The 14,739-nt window shown below is 41.6% G+C and overlaps 1 protein-coding gene across 2 annotated transcripts in view; it reads left to right on the top strand.

The window, feature by feature from the left end:
* Nucleotides 1-14,739, top strand: part of MCTP1 (multiple C2 and transmembrane domain containing 1) — a 339,981-nt gene that overhangs the window by 98,730 nt on the left and 226,512 nt on the right. For both annotated transcript variants that reach the window (XM_018560532.1, XM_018560531.1), the window contains exon 9: nucleotides 115-208. In XM_018560532.1, coding sequence (XP_018416034.1) covers nucleotides 115-208 — 94 coding nt within the window. The remainder of the gene's footprint in view (nucleotides 1-114; nucleotides 209-14,739) is intronic.

The following is a 14,739-nucleotide window of genomic DNA, read 5'->3' as shown; positions in this document are numbered from 1 at the left end:
ATAATTGTTGTCCTCTGTAGCATTCTCTTTTAAATATTATGCATGTTTAAAGTGAAACTAAATTATATAAAAAATACATTAATAATGCATTTGGATTTTTTTTGTTAATTACAGAGTCTTATGCGATCCTTTAGCAGTTTTAATGATGTGGGCTTCCTTCAAGTAAAAGTCATAAGAGCAGAGGGATTGATGGCAGCTGATGTCACTGGTAAGAAGATCCCACTGTACAAAATGTCTTGTCACTACATTTACATATATTCTCCAAACAGCTCTTAATTAAAATTTTAAAAGAATGAACTGTTTTCCTGTGATTCATTTGATGAGACTTATTTGTTACATTTTACATCTGGGGCACACAGTGCACCACAATGACATTCAGAAGATGACAGGCTACCAGGAGTATCTTCTACTGATGCTTATTTAAAGGGTTCTCGGAAAGAGGAGGGGGGCTTTAATTAAAACCATGTCATGATAATGGAGTTTTTTATGGTGTCTAGAGAAAAACAGTCATGATATAAATAGTGCATTTTCCACTTTAATGCCATTGCCATTTTTTTTAATTTACTCATTTATTTTGTAAAGGCAGAGTGGTATTTCTGATGACAGTTTATAGCAGGTAGATGTATCTGAAGCCACCACATATCAAGGGCTGTGCTGAGACATCAAGGCTAAAGAAGTTTATAATGTTCACACAAAAAAGAGTTAAGATTTACTTCAATTATCCAGTCATGTGCAGATGAACAAGAATTAGCTTTTCTCATGATTTGATAATGGAGGTGAATCTTTACTCCTTTTTTGTGTGAACATTCCCAACTGCTTTAGTTAATCAGCCTCTTAATGTTGACCTAGGCACACCAGAATAATTATATCCCTTTGTGCCAACTTTGCCCCCTGTATTATGTTATTATGTTAGTGATATTTATTTTTTTCAAAGCTAATTTCTAACTGTACAGATGAGCAAACAAGAGAATGGAGAGGTGGGTTATAGTGAGTCTTAACATCCCCCGGAACATACATCCCCCATAGTGCACTTAAGCCACAGATATCCAGCGGCGGCCAGAAAACAGAAACAAATAAGGAAAAAATGATCACATCTTATAACTCATACGCTCCCACTTCCCTAGGCACAGGCCCGTGAGTGCCATTATGGTAAATACAGACCTGCTGAAAAATCATATGTTTAGAAAATGTATTATATTTTATGTGAATATAAAGTTTAGCTTCTCTGTATTTCCTGTGCATGCCATAGCTGAGTAGGTTGGAATGAGGACAAAATGCCTATCTGCTGTGATGTAATGGAAGGTTTTTCTTCTTGCTTTTTGTAAGCAATGCTCTCAGTCACCATGATCTAGTGAAGGAATAAGTACACAACAGCAGGCGTATTCTAATATTGCTAGTAATATTTCCTTACTGAATAAATCTGTGAACATTAAATAACCATATAACACATGTACCTTGATGAATACATAACACCATGGCGTCTGGTTGGCCAGCAATCAGCACTGAAAACAGTTTATCAGGATCACCATGAGTTGGATAGGGCCACTGGTAAATTGGCCAGCAATTTCCAAAGCTGATTCCTGGAAAACCAGATAGTGGACAGAAGCCAAACATGGTGCTATGCATTTATTAAGGTAGATGTGTTATATGGCTTTTTAATGTTCACAGAGTAATTCTAGGGTCAACTTCCACTTTACCCATGCATAACGTTTGGAGTTTAAGTGATACCCTTTGTTGGCTAACTTACGTTACTAAAGATGCAGCTTTCACAATGCTTTAGATCCCTTCTTCAGGTTTTATTCAGTTAGCCGGCTGAGGGTATCACTTAAACTCCAAACTTATTGTATTACCCAGCTCCCTGTCACTTAAAGCCACTGCCATTTATCTATTTTAGATTATAATCTTGTTCAGAGAAGTCATCTTCATTGTCATGTTTAGTAGATGTTTTCTGTCATTGTTTGATTATATCTTTTTTTTACTTTTATTTTATGTTCAGCACTGTGTAAAATATTGGCACTTATAAAGGATAAAGTATAACAACAAAAATAATAATGATAAAGTTCACCGATAGTATTAAGGCAAATGATTTGCTGCAAAAATTGAGGTTGGAGAAGGTAGATGCCACCCTTTTTTTTGTTGTTTATAGTTTCCAGTCATGAAGGCACAGTAGTGGATCATTTTTCAATATGATGACATGAAGACACAACATCTGATCTCAGTATTGGTAGTGTGGCTTACATCATGTCAAAACAATCAGTAGATCACCACATGTCAAAACACTTAGTAGATCCAGAGGATTTTGTAATGTGATGTGCTCCTCTTTAACCAATAGGGATGCTTGAAGCACATTAGAGAGAGGGGCCTAGTTCAACTATTGCAGGAAAAATTGAGATTTTCATAAACCTTCAGCTACCTATATCTCAGGATTTACTTATTGTCTTGGCATGAACATTTCTGTAGTTGTTTATGCATTTAGTTTATCATATGCTGAGTTTAAACTGCCCATAGGGTTGATAGGGTTACTTTAAAAACGTATCTGAAACTTGAGAATTCTATATTTTCAGTTTTGTAGAAACACAACTCACTAAATTCAGCTATAGAGACAGGCACATTGGTATGATTTTTGGGGTTCATTGTTACAGCGTGTACCCATTCCATATACCTTGAGGCTTTTCCTTGACATTAAATTATCATGTGTGCCTTACTTAGATTGTCCTTATGTAAATTTCATTTCTTTTATAACCACGTAGAACATAAAAACCTAGAAACAAATAGAGCATGAAATCTGATTGTAATATAAAATAAAGACATAGCAGAAGAAGATATAATGCTGTTTTAACAATTATCTTATGAACATCCCTATTAGCTTATGGCTTAACATTTAGCAGATTCACATTCATTAGCGGGGCAAAATCTAAGTCTTGTTTGACAGCCCACTTAAAAACAGTCTGTTTTGCTGTCTTTGGGCTTTAATTAAGATGTGTTAAGTTCTAGCTCCTTTGCCCCCCACCCGCTGTGTCACAGACTGGCGATCAGACATTTTCAGATGGTCCAGCCCATGACTTTGACCTTCTGAGCAGTACAGTGTTCCCGAGGGAACCGTTCAACTCATGAGTTCTGATTTCACACTTCCAGGATGCCTCAGCTCTTTTAACAATGACAGGGAGACAAAGGCCTTTAGAGCAGGCCGCATGGGGACTTGTTTAAATTGGAAACTAGAGAGGAGTCAAGGAACAAGGTTATGGGCTACAGAACAGCACTTTTAATAAAGAGCTCACAGCTTCGGTTCAGTGCAATGGAGTCTGCTTCATTTCAATTAATTGAGCCATTTATCTGAATCATCTCGCAATCTAATATTTCTCACCAGAAATTGTCGATAAGTATTGTTTCTAACATACAGTTAATAAATATGAATTAAAGTGTACATTTGTCAGCTATGCTGTATTAGTGTCCAGCTGCAATAATAAGGTCTCTTTAAGTTTCATTAAATGACCTGCATAATTAAAAAATACAGCCTTTCCCAAGAGAACAATAGCTTTTTTTATACAAACACTGATAATAAGGTTGTCAATAAAGATGTGCACATAAAGCTAAATCTGGACACCCTCAGGCATCTCTGCTTGTGGCTTGATACCATAATATAAACAGTCACTTGAGTAACCAGATACCGTTCAGCTAACACAAAAAAAGTGAGGGAGGAGTGCGATGGACATCTCTTGTACTGACCTATTGAGGGGAAAAGTGTTCATAGACTTGAGACTGTAGCCTGATCCAGCCAAAAACAACTGGATTGAGAGATGAACATCTAATGTCTATGGGCACCTTAAAGAGACTGTCATTTTCCTTATTAAGGATAGAGTCTCTTACCAGCCCACATCCCAGGCCACCCATACTCGCATTCCTTGCACTGTACCACCACTCTGTTCCTCCAGGAGTCAAACCCTATGTAACCTCCATGCCAGGTGTTGGCAGAGCTTCCACATGGTTTATGATGTTACCCCCTCCCTCAGACAACAATGTTTGGACCTGGGGATTGATGACTTAGGTCTGAGCATTGCATGCTTTAAGGGTTCACGTTTCCTCCATAACTGGAAGCACCAGGTATTTACAATGGCTCCACCAGAGCAACGGGGGAGCAAGGGGAATGTGAGTAGATGGGTTGGGGGGGGAGCTAGTAGAGGTTTTGTGACTTTGCCCTGAATGATCAGAGTGACAAATTCTCTTTAATCACTTGATGACTAGGTTGCTAAATCCCCTTCCTTATCCAGGCCATTTTTCAGTATTCAGCTCTGAGGTACTTTGACATTTAGCCATTTAGCCTGCAATGCCATACTGAAATTAATTTTACATAATTTTGTGGGACAGATAGAGCTTTCTTTTGGTGCTATTTAATCACCACTAGGTTTTTTTTTTTTTTGCTATATAAAGTAAAAAGTACCAAACATAAAAAAATGTTCCCTACGTTATGTTATGAAACATTTATTAAGTCGGGGTCATGCCGGGTAAATAGATACCAAACGTGTCAAGCCTTAAAATTGCCTGCACCTGAGAAATCACAAAAAAAAACTATCATACCCAAAATAGGTGATGCTTTAAAAGCATTTAATGCTCATCGGTTTAGTGCTAACAGTGATTGATAGCCCTAGAATTATTGCTCTCACTCTGACATTTGCACTGATATGTAACTTGTGGCACAATCATCGTTTTCACTTTCAGTGATCAGAGGGGAGGTCAGTTGCTAGACATGTGCTGCTCTCCCTCCTATCAATGTACACAGACCCACCATGCTGGGTCTGGGGGATGACAGTGAAGGCCCGAGATAGCCATAAGCGAAGGCGGAGGGGGGCACAAACTCCCACACACCATACAAGCGATCGGGTGGCTCTATAGCTGCCCGAAAGCTTGTATGCAACAGCCATCGCAAAAAATGTGTACTGTGTCCCACTCGTGCACATGTTAGGAGGTGCACACTTTTTTTAATTATTCATTTACCTGTTTTGCTATTCTGATCACTACCTTGGAGGTACCGAGCAGAATAGCTGAGCCGAATGCCGCTCTGCAGCATTCGGCTATTTACTGACTGTCGTTCGGCCCCTATGAGAATAGGGGCGAATGGCAGCGAGTGAGCTGCCAGAGCTTCGGCTCAGCCGATCCAGATGTTGGATCGACTGAGTCGAAGTCCTTCTGCACTTTGGCTCAGCCGAACATGCAGAGCATGTTCGGCTGACCGAAGGCAGCCAATGTACGGCTGATTTTAGCCGATGTACGGCTGAAATCAGCCGTACATGGCTGAAGTGAATAGCCGAACAGAGTTTGGCTCACTTCACTTCGGCTCGGTTATTCACTCAGCTGCCTTTGGCAGGTAAGTAGATAATCCCCTAAGTAACTATAAAGTAGCAACATGGGAGCCAAACTGTTTACAAAGGAGAATAGAATTCAAAATCAATGTAAATTAACTGGCCCCTTGAAATTGAAGTTATTCAGGTACAGTAGCGGTGTCTGGGAGCTATACAGCAGCACTGCGAATTGTGCAGGTGGTTGGGAGGGTAATATAACTGAAACAGGAGGAATATGTCAGTTGAATTGGGGACAATGGAGGTTGAAAAATTGAAGCAGGTAATTATCAGAGCATGTGTCATGAAATCCAAGAACAGTGGAGATGATGCTGGGGATGTTGAGATAGGGCAGGGTTTTGTTGCTGGGGTAGGTGATGGGGTAGGTGATTGCGGGATTTATAAAGGCTGAGGGGTTTATACACATACATTGCAGATTGGTCACTGATAGCCTAATGCAACCTTTCTCATCCATAGTTAATGTACTTGAATGCATTTTAAGATTTAACTCCTGAGTTTAGTGTCACATTAAATTATTGTTTTTATATATGTATGAGCATTTACATAGGAATGATGCTCAGGAGCCTAATCTGTATTTATTGCGTTATTAAAAATATGTAAGTGTTTCACTTTTTTTCTTTACAAATGATTGAGAAACAATGCTTGAATAGAAAAAAACTGTGTTTGATGTTTGTGTGTTTGTTTTTGTTTTCTTTGTGTGGCTTTGCTGACATTTTGGTATTAATTCTCTAGTTGGGTCCCAGTACTGTAATCATTTTCTTATTTGGGTCCTCAGGATAAAAAATGTAAGAATCTCTGTACTGTAGAAAGCACAAAAAGCTAAATTTGGTGTAGACTTTAATAACTGCAAAATAACCCGCCTGACTTTCTAACTAATCCCAGAGAATTCTGTTTTGACAGCAGTGTACGTATGTGATGGTTTTATATAGAATTCAACCTGACGAACTTCTAAAAAGTTAAAGCCACTTGCCAACTTTAGTACTTTCTGAGTCACTGAACTGTAAAAATTATGCAGCCTCGGAACATCAGAGAAGGGTCAGAAGTTGTCATTTACATTGGCTACACTAAAGGGGTCCATTGTGAAAACTGAGCTCACAACTTTGACTTTCCATTAAAAAAAAAAAAAAAAGTTGATTTACAGTCCATTTGAATGGAAACTTATAGGCTGCCATTGTTGACCTCCCATTTGGAAATGTTACTTGCCTATCTGCGTCTGGCTTCTAAGTCACTGATGTGGAACAAGCATGCAGCAAGTGTAGTGTGAGCAAAGTGATGACTCCTGATCTGCATACTTTTTTCAGCTTATTGACTCAAAGTGTTAAAGTCATTAATCCAAATGACATTGCTAACATCCTTCTGAAAATTCTAGTTGCTTGACTGCCACCGGCTTCAATGATATAGCTCATAACCCAAAAGAAGCATGCTGATGTGAACAAAACTCTATGATTATCGTTCGATTTCCTCCGTGCTGTCATCAAACCCTTGTTCGATTTCCGCTCGAATACCCCATCAAGCACAGACCAATGTCGTTTTGATAATCGTCCCTTAGCAATACTAACTCAACAGAACAGATTTTCGTTTGCGTATGTGCCGTTTTTATGTTGCGATTTTTTTTCATAAGAAAATGCCACTAATTCATCGATTTTTCATTCAAACCGAAAAAAGTTTTCCAGCCTGATTGATTGAGGAAATTCAGCCAGGAGTACAGTAAAAAAAATTGTTGGGTTCCCATCAACTGATCGATTACCATACAAAAGACCATTTGTGGATGATTTTCAAACTATAATCGATAAGTGCATGGGCACCATTACGCGATTGTCCTAAGTCAGTGACTTGCAGTAAATTGAAGCAATTGGGTCACTATGGTAGACACGCAACCAACATTTTCAAAAAGCAGTTCAGTAATATCAGCCTTCATATTTCACCTGTGGCAGGTTTCATTTAAGAGCCCTAGAGTGGCTTTAACATATAACAAACACAAATTTTAATCCACATCTTTGCTTCCTAGCTTAAACTATTTTATGGAAAAGAATACAAAATACAGTTCAGATTGATTTCCGTCATGGCTGGCTTTCCCATACCTTGGTGCTTGCTATTTTTCATGTCTGGGCTAACAAGAACATGTTGCTAATGCTGCATCATTGTCTCATTTGTTACTCGGCACCCTTTCATCTTCTCAGCTACTGCAGGTCAGAGCTACAGTATTTAATCAGTGCACAAATGTAAAACATGCCAGTCAAGCTTTTACATCCAGGATGGCTGAGGCAGGGAATATCAACTGCAGCATAATGCAGCTATACAAAATGTTCAACCATTGACCCAGCTACGCTATTGCTTTAGCACACCTTTCAAGAGAAAAATGCTTGGGTTGTTTGAAGTATCGAGGCAAAACAATGCAGAAATGTGTTTTGGTAATATTTTTTTTTACAAATTAAAAATATAGTGCTTTAAGTTTGACATACATTCATACATCTAAAAGCACAGTTCCATCAAAAACATGTTAGTTTCAGCTAGAAATGGGAGGGGTTACATTCTTCATTGGCTTTCAATTCCTGTTTGTGTACCTTTTTTCCTTCAATTCAATTGTGTAAGATTTTTCCTTCAATTCTGACACCTGTCTCCTGGGCAGGAAGGGATGGGTGGGGTAGCATGGACAGAAGGATTTCATAGATGGAGCTGAAACATGAGGGTGCTTTCAGGTATCAAAAAATTGTAGGCATGAACAAAATGTGGGTGTGTTTTAAGGCACCACAACGTGCACGTTGTCTAAACGGTTTCATTTTTACCTGCATTCTGCTTAGTCAGCACCCCATTCTTTCCCAATGACATCTACAATCATATTCATCTTATCTCATTGCATACCACATCTCATTTCCTCACCTGCATCTATGTGCACCATATCTATGTAAGTAGACAGTCGTGAGTAGCCATTTAAACATCTCCAAATCAGCAGCTGTGTATATAGAACATGTATATAGGCCTTATATATGTCATTAGATCCCTTCCCCCAAAAAACACCACCAGTTAAATATAGACACCCCGTTCCACAGGAGTCATGTTAAATAGACCCTCCACATACACTAGTAACATGTAAGGAGACCCTCCTTCTCATACAAACCAGCAGCAATGTACATGTATATTTTCCTTGCACTTGATCAATTAAATAGAACCCCCCCACACACACACACACACTCCCCAGCAGTCATGTATATATACTCTACACAAACACCAGCAACTATGGAAGTTTACCACCCTAACACAAACTAGCCATGTAATTTATAGATTCTGGTTCAGCCACAACCTTGTAAACAGATCCCTTACTCACGCCAAAATCCATGTAAATATAGACCTTACTTTACCAACACTTATCTACACAAAACCCTCAAGTTGACAAACATCCCCAAAAATATTAAACAGTGACATTGTCACTTCAGTAGTGTGCACCACTTCAAATAAGTGGGTGCTCAAAGTGATAGCAATAGATGGTGCCTTTGCAGGAACAGATGGGAGAATACAACATCACCAACACTTTAAATTAATACAGGTGGCCCTTGATTTACGCTAGGGTTTGGTTCCAGGCCTCTCTCAAAAATGTCATAAGTGGCATAATACACTATATCCTGTACCCCTGTGCTCCTCCATATCTCCAAGTATACCCCAGTCCTCCTCCATTTCTCCAAGTGTACCTCCTGCACTCCTCTGTATCTCCAAGTATCTCCAAGTTTAACCATGTGCTCCTCCATATCTCCAAGTATACCCCTGTGCTCTTGCATTTCTCCAAGTCTGTGCCGTGGGCACGGCGGCCGCAGCGGGAGCAGCGTGTGACGTGTGGCTCAGGCCGCATGTGGAGCCCGGAATAGCCCCGAACAGGCAAATCAATCGATAGCCGACGAATCGACGATCGAAAACGTTGCCAGCGTTTTCAATCGTCGATTTTAATCGACTAAATCAATTAACTGTTGCAGCTCTACCAAGTGTACCCCTGTGCACATCCAAGTGTATGCTCTTCTGTAGCTCTAAGTGTACCCCCTGTGCCTCCAGCATGTCTCCCTTTGTGCCTGTGTACATTTCCATGTGCATCTCTGTGCCACCAGAGCATCTCCATGTGTGCACCATCATACCTTTACCCAGATAGCAAGGATAACTTGCCACAGACTTGTGGCAGGGTTAAATTGTAATTCTTGTTAACTTGCTGCACATATTCCTGGCAAGTTGTAGACTTGCAGAACACTTGCAGCACAAGTTCTAGTTGACACTTTTTGAATTTGTAGCAAATTTGCTTGTCAAGTCTACAGCAAGAGTCCTGCGGGTCTTAGCAAGAGCTCTACAAGCTCACTGGTCTGGAGACTTGCAATGCAGACTTGCTGCAATTGTGCAACACAATTGTGAAGCTTGTCAAGTCTGCAATAGTTTAGCAGGTCATTTTCAAACTAACAGCACAATTGCTTGCTATCTGGGTAAGTGTCCCTCTGTAGGTGTCCACAGTTTTGTGAGCCAATTCCTGAGCTGCAATCCTCCACCTGTGATCCAATCTAGCTGTCAGAGACTGCACAGTACTGGAAGAGGAAACGAGGAGGAATTGGCAGTAGGTGAAGAGGAATGGCAGTGGGAAGGAATAGCAGAGGAGGCAGTAGCTATTGGGCTTTGCTAGTTCTCCCCTATAGGAATGTCCATGAATTGGACGTCATGTAGGGGTAGAGCTCACAGCCACAAATATTAGACATATAGAAGTGCTTTTCTGCCAAATTGTTCTGCCTTTTGTTTATAAGGTGCAGATTATTACTTTTTTTACTTTAATTACTTGACCAGCAAGTAAGCTTTTATTCCTGTTGATACTTCTTCTTTAAATCAAGTGCATCTTTGCAGGGATTAGTCCTTGTGACCCTTGTACAAAAAGAACAGCTAACATTGTTTAGGTCAACTTCAGGTGTTATCAGCATGCCAAAGAAAAGCAAAGTTCCTTCAAGTACAAGTATGTTGTTGAATGTGCAATACAAAGTAAAAATGAAAAAATTTGTCTGAGCTACCTGCTGGCATCAGAGGTTAATTACTAAGACTTGAAAAACAGCATGATATTTAGGAAAGGGAATGTGATGGATGAAACCTTTGTGATGACCTCTACATGGCTGAATCTCTGTATCCATGGTAATTAAACTGGCTTTGGGCTGGCTATTTACAGACAGATTTTTGCAAACAGTGCAATACCTAAAGTGTATCTAAAGGCCAAACTTTTAAGTTCGTTTTGGATACAGTGGTGGGGGTGGTACCCCGGTCTTGTTTTTATTGCTCTGTGTCTCCTATAGGGAGATGCACTCTTTCTGGTGACCACCATCATTGGGAATGAAAGTGAGGGTGAACTAAAAAAATGTGAGTCACCACCAGAACAGGAATAAAAGGGATTTCCCTCACATTGGAGAGCTTTACACTCACTCCCTGTTGTCTCTATAAGATAGGAAGTGAAGGGAAATCTCAGAAATGAAAAAGAACCTGACATGGGTTTTACTTATCTAGGGATGCACCAATACCGAGTATGAGTACCGATATTTATCTTTTGGTACTCGCCGATACCGAGTACGGATACTGGTACTTCTGCTAGCATGGAGCCCGCTTTCCGGCTAATCAGGAAGCCGGGCGGTATGTCATTATCCGATGCCCGGCTTCCTGATTGGCTGGGAAGTGGGCTCCATGCTGTTTGGCTGTCCCGCCAATCAGCATGGAGCCGGCCACACAGCATGAAGCAGGCTTCCTTTCCAGTCAGGAAGCCGGGGCGGCGAATCATTACCTGCCCCTGGCCTCCTGATTGCCCAGGAAGCCGGCTCCATGTTCCCTCCCGGCACTGCTGGTCAGAGGAAATCTCCCTCTGACTGGAAGTTCGATATCAGGAGTGTTGGACCATTTTGGCAAGAACGAGTACTCTCCCAAATAGTCCGTATTGGTGCATCCCAATCATTATCTCTTATTCTACCCAAAATGAAAAAATAAAAAGTTTTGACTTCATTTATACTTTAAGCGCAGGCACCACCTTAGCTAGTTGCAAAGTGGCTGACTCGAAAGTGCTTGCTATCACAAACAGATTTACTATTGTAATAAATACATTTTTTGCCATTCACTCATAATTAAATTCCCTGAAGAAAAAATATGTAGGGGTAGAAGTGCTTATGATGTAAGTAACAAGCTTGTGATACAAAGCTCTGCATATTCAAAGTCCCTTCTTGTGTCTTGTGCATTCCCTGCCCACTACTCTGCTAAAGCTGATTTTTGGGCTCTGTTCACACCAGTCCAGTCCGTTACAGTGCAGGGAAAAAATGCTGCATGTCACATTTTCCTGCACTGGAACACATCGGAACGCGTTACAAACACACCGCACTGGAACGCAACAGAAGCTATGACATGGAGCAGGACGAGATTAATTTGCATAATTACATCCCCCCCAAAACAACAACAAAAACGCACTGGAACGCGTCACAAACACACCGCACCACGTTTGCAGAAACGTGCGCAGATCTGGTCCGGACATGGTGTGACAGACCCTTTTTCAGTATTCAGCGCTGCAGTGCTTTGGCATTTATTCTGTCATGCAACGCTGTACTGAAATTAATTTTATACCATTTTTTAGGGACAGATAGAGCTTTTAGTGGCATTTAATCACCACTGGGGTTTTTATTTTTTACTATATAATAAAAAAGTACCGAAAATGAAAAAGAAAAAAAACTGTTTTCCCTACGTTATGTTATAAAACATTTATCAGCACCCAATTTTTTGGTTAAATATTAAACATGGGGTCACGTCAGGTAAATAGACACCAAACATCTCAAGCAGTTTAGAAACATTGAGCAGCACTATCCTCTTGTCTCCAATTCCATTGCTTGAACCTCTGTGCCTGGTAAAGCTTCCGCCAGAGCATTCACTGAGCAATTGGTAAAAATATCGGCACTCACAAGGGGATCTGTCCAACCAGCCACGACTAAGGCTCAGTCTGGGCGCTGAAACATGTAAGCGTTTGTTTGCTGCTGTTATGCCTTTTTACAAATGAAGTACTGGAAAGATGGATCCCCTTGCGAGTGCTGGTTTTTTTACCTATTACCCGCGAAATAGCAAAAAAACTACCATTCCTAAAATTGGCCATAGGTGATGCTTTAATAGCTTTTACCGCTCAACATTTTAGTGTTATCAGTGAATAATAGCCATGTAATTATTGGTCTCACTGCAACGTTTGCGGCGATATTTAACATGTGTGGCGTAATCATTGTTATTGCGCGTAGGCACACCCAACGCGTATTTACATTTATAAGTGCATAAATGTAATGTAAAACATTTTTGGGTGAAGCTGATGAAGCAGAGATCTGCTTCACCTGCTGCTTCTCTGGCTATAGCAGCAATAGAAATGACAGCTAAAGGCGGAAGTGATGTAATAAGCATTGCTTCTGGCTTTAGAGAGAGAGGAGGAGAGATCAGTGGTGGGGAATGCTGATCTCTCCTCCTTCTCTGTACAGTGAGCCACTGTGCCATTGTTCTCATTCCCAGGCACCACAGGGGGGACAGCGGTGCCCGGGATAACCAGCAGCGGCAGCAAAGGAGGGGGGGTGTGACACTGTGTGTGGTATACAAGCGATCAGCCGGCTAAACGCTTGTATATAACAGCCGGTAACGGTCACATTCCCGGCAGGACTCTGCTTGTGTTTGCCTGCTAGGGGGCACACAGAGCAGGAAAGAAAATACATAAATGTACGTCCACCTGCTGGGAAGCATCCGCCGTCTGCCCGTATTTTTACAATGAGCGGGCAGCAAGGGGCTAAAGATACAAATCTCTCGGGGGAAGAGGAGCGGACGGACCAGGGGAAGAGGAGCGGACGGATCACGGGAAGAGGAGCGGACGGATCAGGGGAAGAGGAACGGACGGACCAGGGGAAGAGGAGCGGACGGACCTGGGAAGAGGAGCGGAAGGACCGGGAGAAGAGGTGCGGACGGACCGGTAGAAGAGGAGGAGTGGACGGACCGGGAGAAGAGAGAAGAACTGGCCGGGACAGCAGCGGAGGTATGGGGGGCAGCGGTCTGTGTCCCCGCTGCCTCCGCCAACACAGGCAGGGAGAGCAGCGGGGATTTGAAGGGACTCAGGCCGCTGCAGCCACATTCCTCCTAAATGTACCGGCGGCTGTCGGTACATTTAGGAGAACTGTGGACCTCGGTTCGTAAGTACTGGTTGTCCGTAAGTCGGAGCGTCCGTAAGTCTGGGACTGCCTTTACTGTAAGTAGTTTACTGCTTTTAGCTAAATACTAGTGTAGCCCCTGCCACCTTCAGTGGAGCCTTGCTGATTCATAGTTAGATATTATATTGGTTAATTCCAGGTGTTCTGCTGTTGATTGTACCTGCCTGAGTGGAGTGTGACTCTGCTGCTGTGTGGTACAGCCAATACGGGAACATCTTGAGTGTCTATGCCTCATTAGCCAATCACTGGGAGTCTCATGGCCACTGGTGCATGCTGGGGGAGTGCATATATACTCTGCCATGTGCACACATTGCCATGTGCTCAGTTCCAGTCCAGCGTAGCCTGGGGGTGGGATTCTCAGAAATGGAAATGCTTACTAAGCCTCAAGCCAGGAGGAGGCCACATGTGGACCCTGGGAGCTCTAGAACTGATTAGGGAAGAGAACCAGAGAAGCTTTAAGACTACTGGAGGTGCCAGGTGCTGATATGTACCTTAGGAGGAAGTCTGCTGTCTCTCCTATGGAGGATCTCATGCCTATCCCTGTTTAGCCGTTGCTTTACCCATTGTCAGATGTTCTCCTGTTAATTCTGCAATGTGGAAGTCTGAAAGGATTGGTGAGTCTCAAGTCTGTATTACTTTTACTATTGATGTCCTAAGCCCTATACCCTCTCTCCCAGTTGATGTTCTGCAATAAAGCATTCAAAAAGGCACTTAAAGTGACTGGCGCCCAATTTTCTAGATCACATGTCCCTTCACTGGCTAAAGATCTGCATACTAGTGAAATGTCAGCCCTCTCTGCCCTTTTGGGATCCACCTCAGGCCTCTGGGCGTCAGAAGGGCATTACACTAATATAGACATTCTATATTTTAAGAGCCTGTATGATTCAAAATACTGGATATATCAGTCTTATGGGCCTTTTACAGCACATTTTACAGTTTCAAGCAGTCCTGGGTGCAATGTGTGCAGTGTCAATCATAGACACAACAGTTCCCTATATAGATGCTAATACTCATCAACAGTTTACTCAGTTCCCGAAATAGTAAATTTAGCATTCAATAGTATCAGTATAGGTCTGAATAATATTACTGTGTTGTGCAGTTATGCCTTTGCCTGCATTTAACTATTTTAGAGAATTTATCCAACAACTGAAACACCAGTGTGTCATTGTTCTGGGACC

This window comes from Nanorana parkeri, unplaced genomic scaffold (assembly GCF_000935625.1).
Source record: "Nanorana parkeri isolate BGI_ZX_2015 unplaced genomic scaffold, ASM93562v1 scaffold462, whole genome shotgun sequence".
Lineage (NCBI taxonomy): Eukaryota > Metazoa > Chordata > Amphibia > Anura > Dicroglossidae > Nanorana > Nanorana parkeri.
This window is presented reverse-complemented; position numbering and strand designations above follow the sequence as displayed.